At 33.0% G+C, this 15,000-nt stretch overlaps 1 protein-coding gene across 1 annotated transcript in view; it reads left to right on the top strand.

The window, feature by feature from the left end:
- The window catches only part of LOC145243718 (polycystin family receptor for egg jelly-like), a 144,744-nt gene that overhangs the window by 115,956 nt on the left and 13,788 nt on the right, over positions 1 to 15,000 (top strand). The window contains exons 21-23 of the mRNA XM_080106771.1: positions 5,743 to 5,914; positions 9,999 to 10,246; positions 13,878 to 14,052. Coding sequence (XP_079962897.1) covers positions 5,743 to 5,914; positions 9,999 to 10,246; positions 13,878 to 14,052 — 595 coding nt within the window. The remainder of the gene's footprint in view (positions 1 to 5,742; positions 5,915 to 9,998; positions 10,247 to 13,877; positions 14,053 to 15,000) is intronic.

The following is a 15,000-nucleotide window of genomic DNA, read 5'->3' as shown; positions in this document are numbered from 1 at the left end:
AACAATAAAAAAAATTATTTCGAAAATATTATTTATTATTTATATTAATGTGTGATTTGTACTAAAACTGGACTTCAGATCTACACGGTTAAAACACCTGCAAATATACACACGCGACAATTAACTAATTTACTAATATATGACAGAGTTCAGTGCACGCAGAACTCTATCGAACATATAAAGTTTTTTTGTCGGATTTTCAAAGTCAAACCTAACTAACAATTCGGCTGACATATCTCCCGCTTTTTTAGTTTTTTTTTCTCTCTTATACCATTGGCAGGTATATCGCTTCGATTTTTGGTCTGAAAATTCTTATTTCGGCTTAGAAAAGTTTTAGAGAAGAGGCATTTGCTTTTATCAACGAATAATTAAAGGCAAGTTATCATATGTAATTATACTCCCTTGAGTTTAGACAGACAGACAGACACACACACACACACACACACACACACACACACACACACACACACACACACATATATATTTTAAAGTTACAAAGGTTTTTGAAGCATGAAAACGATGTTACTTTTTCTATTTAATATATATATATATATATATATATATATATATATATATATACATACATACATACACACACAAATATATATATATACATATATATATATATATATATATATACATATATATATATATATATATATATATATATATATATATATATATATACTCCTGGTCAGAAATTTATGACCACTTGAAAATCTTTAAAAAGAAATCTTATGGTCCCGCTATGATTTTATGTCACAGTATATATATATATATATATATATATATATATATATATATATATATATATATATATATATATATATATATATATATATATATATATATATATATATATATATATCAGATTTCATTTCCATGTTAATACACTTAAAATCTTGCCTTTATGTATTTCCTCTTGTTTGATGGGGAAAGTCAAAGATTAGTCAAGACACCGACCACGATAGAAATGCGATAATTTTCCACTCCTACAGCACCAAAGTCAATAGAGTCTATGCAATTTTTGAAATGTCCTTTTTCATCTTGTTTTTACAAAAGCAACGACAACCAGAAATTTTCGGATTCTGATTGCGACTCATCTTGGATGTTCGCCAAAGCTATTTTATCTATGTAACTACGACACTACCACGTTGCCACTGCCCTACACGATGGGAATAGTTGGGGTTTGCTGTAGTCTAATATCAGAAAATATTTCGTGCAATTATAAAATTGTGGAAAATTATATTTTGCATCCATAATTTCTAAATTAATAAAACAGCTAATATCTCTCTACATAATATAGATATACATAATATATATATATACAATAAAAAATACACGATTAAACCCGGTTCTCCAACTTCCAACGTAGACCCCTACTACCATGTCTCCTTCTCCAACATCAGGGGTCTACGTTCTAACCTTCCAGAGGTTGAAACCCAATTACAGGAGACTAAACCAGACCTTTTATTTTTAAGTGAAACTGGCATTGGACAGGCTATTTCCCTAGAAGAGTTCGCAATTAAAGGATACTCTAACTTAACTTCTAAATCTGACCACCAAGATCGCCATGGGCATGGTATATGTGCCTATATTAAAGATAGCTTTCCATGTGGTAAGGACATCTCCAGGGAAGATCCTAACTTACCCTATATGTGCTTCCGGGTTACTTTAGCTCACACTACTGAATTTATATTTACTCTCTATCGCCCCCACAACAGCGGAGTTACTATCTTTAAAAGCATATCTGAGAAAATTGACCAAGTCCTATCTGATTATCCTTCAGCTAACATTCACGTATGTGGAGACTTCAATGTTCACAACGTCGAATGGTTGACCCACTCAAACAAGACCGATGATGAGGGGAGGTTCTGTCATGATTTCTCCATTGCCTATGACCTCACTCAGATTGTTCAGGAACCAACCCGTGTGCCCGACAATGACGGCCAGTATGCGAGCCTACTGGACCTTTTTCTCACAACTTGCCCTGAACTATGTTCAGTTTCTGTTCTGTCGCCTCTTGGATCTTCCGACCACTCTGTTGTATCAATTAAAATAAAAATGAAATGTAATAAGTCCCCAGACGTACCTCTCCATCGTACAGTATATCGATACACTAAGGCTGACTGGGATAGCTTCCGTACATTTATAACTGATCTACCTCTGCATTCCATATTTAAAAAGGATGTGTCCTCTATAGTATTAGACCTGACGGAATGGTTAATTGTAGGTATAAATCGTTTCATACCCTCGAAAAAGTTTCAGCAAAAACCTAACATCCAGCCATGGTTCTCTCCAGAATGCGCTGCTGCCATTGCGCACAGAAATCACTTTTTCCACTGTTTCCAACGTAATAGACGTATGGAAACTAAAGCCGCTTTCAGGACTGCCAGCAACCATTGTAAGAAAGTAATAAAGAACGCAAGAGAGTTGTATGCTCAATCTGTTAAGTCCAAAGGAGCTGAGCAGCGGCTTGGTTCCCACCAGTTTTGGCAAATAGCAAACAGAATTCTGAACAGCAGCGTGTGCTCCATCCCAACTATCATCAATGGACCTGAGGTAATCTCGTCAGCATCAGACAAAGCCAAACTCTTTGTCAAGAACTTTGCAGCTAATTATATCCTTTGCGACCAAGGCCACCAACCCCCAATATTTCCTCCTGTATCAGAAAACATGCTATGTGATATACGTATATCTGTACGTGATGTTGCCAAGCTAATCAAAAACCTTGATTCCAGTAAAGCAACTGGCCCTGACTGTATTCCAATTATAGTACTCAAAAAACTTCAACCTGAACTAGCGCCCATACTTACAAAACTATTTAAACGTTGTCTTAAGGAGAATAGTTTCCCATCTCCCTGGAAAATTTCATCAGTATGCCCTGTATTTAAGAATTCAGGTGATCGCTCATCCCCCTCTCAGTACAGGCCAATAAGTCTCCTGTGCGTCATGAGTAAGTTGCTGGAATCGGTTTTAAATACATAAGTAATCAACCATCTCAACAAAAATAACCTTCTTAGTGACACTCAATATGGTTACCGTTCTGCTAGATCTACAGCAGATGTGCTTACAGTTATATCTCATAGGATTAGCAAATCTCTCGATGGAGGCAACCTTTCTAGGGCAATTGCTCTTGACATATCTAAGGCCTTTGATAGGGTATGGCATAAAGGTTCACTTCATAAGATCTCTAGCTATGGTATAGCTGGAAATGTCTTCTCAATTATTAAATCATTTCTGTCTGATAGGTTCATAAGAGTAGTAGTTGAGAGGCAAAAATCAGAAGCCCACAGTATTAATGCCGGTGTCCCTCAGGGGTCCATCCTGGGCCCAACTCTTTTCCTGATCTACATTAATGATCTTCCAAATCACATCCTTACATCATTTGTAGATATTTATGCGGACGACACTACCATTTATGGTAGCACATCTAAGACAGTAAACGACCAAGTTCTCTCCAATTCTCTCTCCTCTGATCTTGAGCATGTAGTACAATGGGGAAAGGAGTGGCTGGTTACTTTTAATGCATCTAAAACCAAGCTTCTCTCTTTGCATCATCAACATTCTGATCCACATCTGGCATCAATTGAAATGAATGGCTCTCGTCTTCAGGAGGCCTCAAGTTTTGACAAGCTTCTGGGCTTGACCATTACTCCTGATCTTAAATGGAACACGTACATCAAATCTGTTGCCAAGGCCGCTGGAAAAATGGTGGGATCTTTCTATCGATCCGGTAGATATCTCACTGCTGATGCTATTCTCTATCTATATAAGAGCCAGGTACGTCCAAGGATGGAATACTGTTGCCACATCTGGGCAGGAGCTGCTAGATAGGACTTGTCCTGCCTTGATAGAGTTCAAAATAGACTTCGTAGCCTCGTAGGAGATGACCTTTTCTCTTCCTTGCAACCTCTATCTCACAGAAGAGATGTTGCGAGTCTGTCTCTGATATATCGCTATTTTCATGGAAAGTGTTCGACTGAGCTTCAATCTATGGTCCCCCCTCGCCAAACTTTCACAAGAAACACTCGTCTAGCTGTAAACACTATCAATAATTCCCCCCACTCTTTATCTGTGCCTAAACCTAAACGTAGATTCCATGAACAAAGCTTTTTTCTTAGAACTGCACGCCTGTGGAATTGTCTTCCGTTTTCCTGCTTTCCGGCTGACTACAATATGGTTGTCTTCAAGTCTAACGTAAATAAGTTCTTGATGAGCCGTTCCATATAAGTTATCAAATTTAACAAATTTTCATACTAATGATTATTATATTGTCCAATTTCTACGGTACACTCTTTACCCCTTATCCTTGAGTGGCCTCTTGGCCTTGATAATGTGTTGATGCCTATGTAAAAAAAAAGAAAAAAAGTCCAATGTGAACATGTTCTAATTGAACCGTCCCCGTAAGTAATCCAAGTTACAAAATTCCCACTGTTTACTATGTTAAAATCACAATGACTTATGTATACCTATTAACCCTTATTCTCGAGTGGCCTCTGGGCCTTGATAAGCGGTGACACCCATGTAAAAATATATATATATATATATCCGGCACTGATTATTCCCGAGGGTGAAACACTAATGTCTGTAGGTATTTAATAATTATTATAGTAAATAATTATGTTAGCCCTTTTAAGAAACTCATTTCTTATCATTGAGCACTTTCAGTTGGAATAAAAGTCGGTCAATTTAGCTCATATGCATAGATCATCAATATAGTGATTGGATCACTCTGATAGATGTTAAAAAGAAACATTTAAAATAAATGTTAAAATTTTAACAGCATTTGTCGCGGTTAACGGTGGCCGAATGGATTAAGTCTTCGCTAATGAAGCCAGAGATGACTTCTGTTACCGGGTTCGAATCTATCGACCGGCGGTATTAATCGTGACACTCTGCATTCATAATTCCCGAAATGACAAAACACTGGTGTCTTAGATATTTAATAATTATTATAGTAAATAATTATATATATAATATAATATACATATATATATATGTGTGTGTATAATTATTTATATTAGTGATGTGACGATTCCAATATTTTCCCGATTCCAATTCTTTAAAAAATCTTTAAATATTTAACTCTATAGCTGTATTTTTTCTCTGATTACCGTAAAAACACACCGGTTAAATGTGCAAATATCTTCCTAAACGTAAAAATATACTTGTAGAGGACTATCTATAGATTTTAGCTTCACTTGTGTTTTAAAATCAATAAATATTGATTATTTTATCAATATTACCAGCAATGGAAACAAAATCAAAATTAAAATAATCATTTTGGCATAAGGGAAATCAGTACAAATTTTTCCGATTCCGATACTGGTTCCGATACCCTAAAATATTCTGATTTTTCCGACTCCCGATTTCGAATAATCGTCCCAACACTAATATATATATATATATATATATATATATATATATATATATATATATATATTTCATACCCTCGAAAAAGTTCCAGCAAAAACCTAACAGCCAGCCATGGTTTTCTCCAGAATGTGCTGCTGCTATTGCGCACAGAAATCACTTTTTCCACTGCTTCCAACGTAATAGATGTATGGAAACTAAAGCCGCTTTCAGGATTGCCAGTAACCATTGTAAGAAAGTAATAAAGAACGCAAGAGAGTTGTATGCTCAGTCCGTCAAGTCCAAAGTAGCAAAAAAAAAAAAAAAAAAATATATATATATATATATATATATATATATATATAATTTGTATTTTTAACTTTTCAGATAATAATAATGGCTTTGGTCTTCTCCTTGCTAATCAAGAAACCGGATGAAGACGAAGAAAATGGCGGGAACCAGACACTGTCTACTTCCGACGAATATAATAGTAATGGCGTCCAAATTGTGACAGAGTTGCAACCGGACGAAGAGCTTATTTGTTATGAACCAACCAGAAGTACGCAAAGCTAATAAACTAAGTATATATAACGAACATTAATTTCTGTTCATGCCTGACATCACGGTGCAAAATAGCACCGGTTTATCAAGTGTTTTTGTCTTCCCACTCCCTGGCAAATGCTTGGAAATCGTCGTATACGCTACGTCTAATTCAGAGGCAAGTTCTCGAACAGTTGTGCGTGAATTAGCTTCGACTAAGTCTCTTAATTGATCTTTGTCAGCATCCGATGGCCGACCACTATGCCCATCATCTCCAAGACTTTCGTCGCCACCATGGAATTTCTTCAACCGCCATTGTGCTCTGCGTTCAGTAGTAGTACATGGGCCAAACGCTTCGTTGATATCGCCAGCTGTTTTAGCATTTTTTCGATCTAGTTTGAATTGAAGTAAGAAAATTGTGCGAATTTGCTACTTTCCCATCTTCTATTCAACATGCTGAAAAGAAAACATAATTGTTTTAAAACGGTTGTAATGTAAACGATTAAATAGAGCGGAAAACGCTCTTTTAAGTAATATATAAAGTAAAGGTATTATAACGAAAACGTCTTTGAAAATACATCATGTAACTCAAAATTAAAAATTCTGCAGAATTTTCTTCTCAACCTAATATTAATTACTACAATGCTATTTTGCACCGTGATGTCAGGCATAAATAGAAAGTTAAAGTTAAACTATTGCTACATTATTATCATTCTGTAATAATTACCGTGATTGTAATATATATATATATCAAAACATCGTTAAACTCACTACTCGTTCAAACAGCCGCCAATAGCGTAATGGTTAGGAGCCTTGACTGCCATACAAACGGTCGGGTTTCAATCCTGGCTTGAGGTTGTTGCCTGTCTAGCCGCACTGATGAGCTGTGAAACAGCGAAACAGTACTATATGTGGATGACTATATATATATATATATATATATATATATATATAGACAAATTTTAGTCATTCAATGAATTAAAAAATTTATGACGTGAAATGTTTGAATTTCAAATCAAAAGAGTTTTATTATTCTATGTCAAACAAAGAATACATTTGAAATATTATAATTCCTAATAATATTTCAAGTGTATTCTTTGTCTGACATAGAATAATAAAAATCTTGATTTGAAATTCAAACATTTCACGTCAAAATTTTTTTAATTCATTGAATGACTAAAATTTGATTTATTTGCTCTATATTGTATAGCGATCAATTCTAATTTAGGTGGGATAGTACGTATACAATATTACTGCCAGTAATATATTGTAAAACTTATAATCACAGGTTTCCACACCAGTTGATTGTTAGATAATTTTATTCTGAAGTAATATATATATATATATATATATATATATATATATATATATATATATATATACATACAAGTTAGAAAAGCATTTCATCCAAGGCATGAAAATTGTTAAACAAAATGTTTTTAATATAGACTTTAAAAATAAAGGTGCTAGATTCAATTTGAAATTTATTTATCTTTTAAAGTGCACTTTTATAAATTTTACAAAGTATAAAAATTTAATTTAGATTGAATCAAAAAATTACCTTGGATTTATTTTATGTAATGTACATTTTGTTGCACTTTAAAAAAAATCATTGAACATTTTATATCTATATCATTAATTGCTAGATGAAAGATAGTGTTTTTAAATTACAACAAAATGTACATTACATAAAATAAATCCAAGGTAACTTTTTGATTCAATTTAAATTAAATTTTTATACCTTACTTTGTAAAATTTATAAAAGTGCACTTTGAAGATAATTAAATTTCAAATTGAATCTTGTACCTTTATTTTTAAAGCCTATAGTAAAAATATTTTGTTTAACAATTTTCATGTCTTGGATGAAATGCTTTTCTAACTTGTATCTTATCTTTTTAAGATTATATTTTAAAACTCTCCTTCTCTCTATTTCAGTTTGTATTTCTTCTTACACCACAACTCATTTTTGCAACCCCCTCTTTGTATTATTACAGGTCTGAATATTCTCTATGTTTCAGTTTGTATTTCTCCTCACACCACATCTCATTTTTTGCAACTTCCTCTTTGTAATACAGGTCTGAATAATAAGAAAATCTGAATTTTTTAAACAAAAACTTTAAAATAATTTTTTAGATGAAATTTTTTAAAACTTCTTTCAGAATAGAAAATCTTTAAAATTTAATAAGGAACATATTTCATATAGGTTTCATTAACAAATAGTACATAACGAGAAAAATAGATATGAAAATTTCAAAAGGAATGTATAACTGGTTACGGTCAATAGTAGTCCTCGCCAGCAAAAGTCTTTGTTATTGTTATTCTATTATTATTTAAAACATTTCGTGTCCTGCTCTTTCACGCGAGGACTAATATATATATATATATATATATATATATATATATATATATATATATATATATTATTTTTAAAAACAGTAATCTACGGACACACGTGTTTCGGAGTCCTACTCCTCTTCAGCGTAGCATGACTCTTGTTAGGATTCGAACCCCGGACCTTACGTATTTCAGTCCAGCGCCCTTACCTATTACGCTATGATGCCACAAACAATTTACTGTTTAATTTTTATCGTTTATCTGTTTACGTAGTTTTTTGTGTATTTTTTAAACGATATTAAGATTAACGTCTCCGCCTCGGAGATCCGGTGTTTTTTCTTAGAAAGTCGCTTATTTTTTTTATTTGGACGTATTTTTTATTTAGTTATTTATTTATTATTTTTAAAAACTGTAATCTACGGACACGCGTGTTTCGGAGTCCTACTCCTCTTCAGCGTAGCTCCGATTTCGATGACAGTAAAGTATGGGAGGCTGGAACATTTATTTGTTGATTTTCACTTAATTCCGGACAACTTTGGATCTCCTTACTAGTATATATATATATATATATATATATATATATATATATATATATATATATATATATATACTAGTAAGGTATATATATATATATATATATATATATATATATATATATATATATATATATATATATATATATATATACTAGTAAGGAGATCGGAATTAAATGAAAATCAACAAATGTTCCACCCTCCCATACTTTACTGTCATCGAAATCGGAGCTCCCATTTTCAATCAATATTCGATCGATCACCTGCTCTAGTTGGGGACCGCTTTCTACAGTGTATCGAGAGGAAGCAGTGACTTCATTGACAAAACATTGTCGTCTGTATTGCACTATAGAGAACGTACTGTTGATTTTATAAAATTATTTTTTAATAATGGCTTTAATTAAAATTTAAAATATAATAGTCAAGTATCATCGTTCAATTGTGCTCTAAACAGAAACATTTATTTCGAACGCCCCGGTGTCTTATCAAATAAGCTACTTTTGATTTTCATGAAATTATTTTTATATAATTACTTGAATTAAAGTAAAACGTACAAAAGTCACGCATTATGGTTCAAGTACATGACGAAATTAAAAAAAAGAAACAAAAACATTATTATGTATTCGACAGGAGCGCGTAAGAAAGTAGTTTAACACTTACAGTTCCGAAAAGTCATATCTAGTTTAATCGAACCACCTTAATGAAGAGATCGTCTTTTACGTGTTCTACCTGAACCTTTTCACGATTGTGGCTTGCAACAATTAAGACTCGAGGTCTTTCCTCATTAAGAACACGCTCATCAAGGTCCTGCGGACTGGCAGTTTCCCGAAGGTAAAATCGTTAGTTTATCCATACTTTTAAAAATGACTAAATTTGAAAATTATAAAATATATTTCTTCAAAATCATTTTGAATATAACATTTTCGGGAGATTTAAAAAAAAAAAATTGTAATTAATTTTCGTCGTCAAAATAAATACTTTTTCGTAAAAAATAAAATACGACGAGTGTTCTCTTTGCTGTAACAGTTGTTTCGTTTATTTTAATTTTTTTTTTTTCTGTTGGAATTTCACGCCGAATGGTTTTTATTCGGCTCTTTTTTTTTTTTTTGTCTGTTTACGTACATTAATCAACGTCGGCAAAAGTCGGTTATATCTTGTTTACAATCTGAACACGTAACCTGTTTTTAAATGTACGTTTTGTCGCAAATGTTTTGTTTTAAATAATAATAAAAAAAAATTATTTTGGAAATTATTCAGGTGACACTCCATCAACGTCTGTGTTCAGCCCGGATCAAAGCCTGTTGGCCAAGATGCGAGAAAACCGTCTGAAAGAGATCAAAATGAACCACCTTATTAAGGAGATCGTCTTCTACGTGTTCTATCTGATCCTTCTCACGATTGTGGCTTGCAACAACCAAGACCCAAGGTCCTTCCTCATTAAGAACACGCTCATCAAAGTTCTACGGACTGACAGTTTCCCGAAGGTAAACATTGTATGTCTTTTTATCTTTTGCTTCGCATATCAGGAACAAAAATCAATGTTAGATACGTCTACGCATGTTTATGAGAAACACTCTTTGTTGTTCTGTAATTCATTTGTTAGAATTAGTTTCCCTTGCTATATACATACGTTAACAAACTCATTTTATTTTAGACTAGCCTGGGTGCCCGGCGTTGCCTGAGTGTTTGGAGGTGTGTGTTGACAAAAAAAAAAAAGAAGAAAGAAAGATGTGTTAGTCACTCAGTCTGTCAAACTAAAGTTTGAAATAACACTTTTAGATGCATTTAAGATGTTTCAATTATACCAGTTATCATAGGAGCAACTGGGCTTATGAAAAAGAACTTTAAAAAGTACATAGCAAGCATACCCGGTGAACCAAGTGCAAGTGAAATACAAACAATTGCACTGAAAGAGACGGCTAGAATCCTGAAAAGATCTCTTGGTTGGACTCACTAAAATAGGGGTAAATGTCAGACATCTGGTTGGATGTCCCATCCCCTAGAAGAAAAAGTTTAAGAAAAATGAAAAAAATAAGTGAAAAGTGTCTTTATAAGCAGCTCGGTTTGCTCACTGCTTTATCCGTTGGTTTCTCACGCTTATGTGAAGAGTGAAAAAAAAAACTCGCTTTTGAAATGCTATCTGCTCTATTCAAGACATTATGCACTTTGAACTATACCTCTATCTACGATTTTGGACACTTCTGTAAGTAAGGAGACCCAAATAAGATTCATAAAACTAATTTTCTAATCTCCCATTCTTGAAGAGAACTTATTAACGTGATCAGTGAAAAAAAAGACAGGAGGCCTGCAGAGAGCTACTAAAAGCACTAAAGGATGCCGCTAGAGCACTACTTAGTTAAGAGTCTTCCTCTCCTTTCTTTATTGGTAAAGTCACACAAAATATTTTTCGAATTCATCACAACATACGAAGTTTACTAGAAATGGTCTCATGACGTTAAAACTTGAGACAGTGACAAGCAAATTCAGAATTTTAGTATATTACTAGAAGGACGCCTGGCCTTGCCCGGTCAAAAGATTCGTATAAATATGATATCTTAATGTATACAGATTCCGTATTTATTATTATAAAGCCAATGCTTCATTTATTATTATATTGTACCCAATATATAATAGTGGTTTCAAAAGTTTAACAATTATATGACTTTGGTTCTATCAGTTAGAATTGACACCAAAACATATAGCGTTGCAATCGTAATCGTTAAGTTTGAAGTTTGATAGAAATGACGTTATGACATTAAAATTTGAGACGATGACTAAAAATCAGACTAATAATATAATAATAAATAAATGACAAACGGATCCCCATCAAAATATCAAGCAAGTATGTTTATATATATATATATATATATATATATATATATATATATATATATATATATATATATATATATATATATACATATATATATATATATATATATAAAGCTTAGTGTGTGTGTGTGTGTGTGTGTGTGTGTGGTCAGGAATAGGCTCATATATGGTTGACTATTTTAAAAAACTGATTACATATAATGGTAGAAGATGTATCGAGACACGGGAATGGGTATGTTTGATCTGGCAGAACGATGGTTCATTAAAATTGTCTGTTCTGCGTTCGCGCCTGGTCCACAAAGTATGGAAATAAAAAAAATTAAAATTAAAAAAAAAAAAAACGTTTACAAGTGTTTTTGATATAGATGTACATAAGAATACTTTGATAAGTATGTTTTAACTTAAATAGGGATGGTATAATAAAATTGTGGGGTCTGAGTTCGCGCCTAGCCCCCAAAGAATGGAAATAGGCACAAACTTTAATAAAAACTTTTCCTATCTATCTGCGTTAGTATACTTTGATAATTATGTTTCAGTTTTAAGAAATATGGTATAATAAAATTATGGGGTGTTATTTCGCACCTGACCTCCATAGAATGGAAATATGTCACAAAGTTTAACAAGGTCTTTTAATATAGATCCACAGAATATTGTGATAAGTGTTTCAGTGTGAACAGGTATGGTATAATAAATTATGGAGTTTATCTATTTTATTTTTACTTTCATCATATTTTGCTTTGGTTTTGATACCCCCAAATTCGAAGCTATCTCATTACAAGCCTTCCTTTTCATAACCTATCATACTTTCATAAATCAGAGTCGATTTTCTGTAGGCTGTTTTTGAACCCAGTCAACGACGGGTACTTTTGGTAATATATATATATATATATATATATATATATATATATATATATATATATATATATATATATATATATATATATATAATGTGTGTGTGTATTAGATACAGGCAAAAATAACTGAAGAAAAATAAACCCCTAGAGCTCTTAAAAGAGGCTTATCATAATTATTTTCTATAGTTTACATCTAAATTTTGATTGTGTCTTAAAGATAACAGACCAAAGTTAATCTCTAAAAGGGGGGAAAATGTACGTGTTAAAATATTAGTGAAAAATTTTGAAAAAAAACCCCACATTTTGTTCAAAGTTCAAGTTCGAACAAATCAACTTTAAAAAGCTTTGGAAAAATAATTATTAGTTTTCTTCTACTATTTCAACGATAATTAATAAATTAAACCCATAAGGTACGGAATTTAGAAACTGTACATATGTTTAGTAACAAAAGAAAAAAAAAAATGCACATTAAACCATAATGTGCCGATTTTCACCAAACTAAGGATCACGCTAAGCGTAATAATTTCGTTTAATTATTTTGTTTTGTTGTAATAAAGCAGGACAAACTTTTTTAATTATAACGTTTATGTACAGGGCGACCCACTTAAAAATAGCTCATAAAATGTAGTAGAGGGGAGGAAATTCTTTTATTGTTTAAAGTACATGTAGTGTTATAAAAAATGCTGGAAGTGCTCCCCGTTGACATTTAATTTTTAATAACGTTTGCAGATACTGCCTGGAGATCTTCTCTGGTGATTTTCCTGATAACGTTGGTAATGTTTTCCTTCAGTTGGTCTAGATTATGGGGATTATTTGCATAACCCTTTTGCTTTAAAGACCCTCCCCCACACTCCCAGATAAAAATCACATTATGACATGCCCGGGGAACGTGGTGTCCATAACCCTTTGCTTATTGTTCTCTCTTTCGTAAACATGTCATGAACTCATGTCAGTGATCTATGAGACGTGTGGCATGTAGTGCCATCTTGTTGGAAAAAGAATTGCATTTTGTCTTGTGGTGTCAGTTGGTCGGTAAGAGAAAGATTAGAGAGCTCAGGCTACTTTAAAGTGGGTCGCTCAATCTGAAAAAAAAACAATGATTAGAGAAAAATAAAGATATTCTTACTTGTACAGAGTGGCCCATTTAAAAGTAGTCTAATCTCTCTACCTTTAAATGGGCCACTCTGTACAAGTAAGTATTTCTTTATTTTTCTTTTAAGATTTTTCTAGAGATGGGGTGAGTGGTGTGGGAGGGCCAAAACTGTCTGCGTTGTTTTTCAACACTGTGTGTCCGTAGGTAAACAAATGAATTGTTGCCTTAATTTTCACCATTTTTTGAATTAATTTTTTTTCTTACTTTTTCTTACTGACCACGAGTTCAACGACAATTTTAGTATATCTTTAATGAATTCTCAATAATACGTTTCAGATTATCCGACCGCAGCAATTTTGGAATTGGACTAACGTCACCTTGTTACCCCATACATATACAGCGACTTTATTGAATGGAGCACCTGCTCACCGAGGAGATTATCGAATATTGGCAAGTGGTGTGGGTTATCGGGTCGGACCTGTTCGTTTGCGGCAATTAAGAGTTGAAATCGGTAATTCATTTTTTTTTTATTCTGATAAACACAAGTACATACATTGTATAAATAAACTATGATATATTAGTAGTATAATGTAACTAAACGACCCGCGACTTTATGATTCTAATTAATCTTTCTCTTTTGTTAAATGTTTTTTTTTTTAAACTATTCCGGGTGCTCCTACCATTGTTGGAAGTGTTCAGAATCGTAAAACAATCATTGTAAATATCCAAGTGCACCTACAATTATCGCTACGGACAACAGCACAAAACAACCCGATAAGAACAAACTACATGTAAACCAAAAGAGATTAGAGTCGGAAAAAAAGAATATATACATTCTGTAGACAAAGCGACGAAACAGTAAACTTACAGTTTTTATGTTCCATATTCCCATGATCTGTTGGTTTGTGTAATGTATCCTCTTTTGTTCCAATCACTTCTTGTCTTTTGTTTAGGTTTATTTTAAAACCGCTCTTGTAAACATGGTGTTTGCATGCCTTCACTGCACAGGATGCGATTGTCTATTCATTGTCTATGTCTGATTTCGTGTTTAATTTCGATACTCGCCGTAATGTCAATCATGTGGTCTCAGTCTGTTGTAACAAAAAGGTTTTCTCTCCCACCCCTACACAGTAGAGATCCCTAGATGTAAGAAAGCCTTCTACTCTAATAGTTTCTTCCCCAGAACTGTTGGATTTTGGAATTCTCTTTCGGGTTCCTGCTTCTCCAACTGTACTGACATGCAGAAGTTCAAGTGTAATGTGAACAGATATCTTGCTGCTCAACTCCCTACATAGTATCCCTGCAACTTGTGTCCCTGATAGTAGCAACCATAGATCAAAGTGACACTGTGCCTTGTTTGGGTGGAAAATGCAATAAAAATAAATAAAAATAAAATTACAATAGTTTTAAAAGAAGTAACAATATTTCATTTGAAGTTACAATGATACTTGCTTTCGTC

This window comes from Euprymna scolopes, chromosome 22 (genome assembly GCF_053919585.1).
Source record: "Euprymna scolopes isolate OS-2025 chromosome 22, ASM5391958v1, whole genome shotgun sequence".
NCBI classification, from domain to species: Eukaryota; Metazoa; Mollusca; class Cephalopoda; order Sepiida; family Sepiolidae; genus Euprymna; species Euprymna scolopes.
Note: the sequence above shows the minus strand (reverse complement) of the source record. Positions and strands in the feature narration are given on the sequence as shown.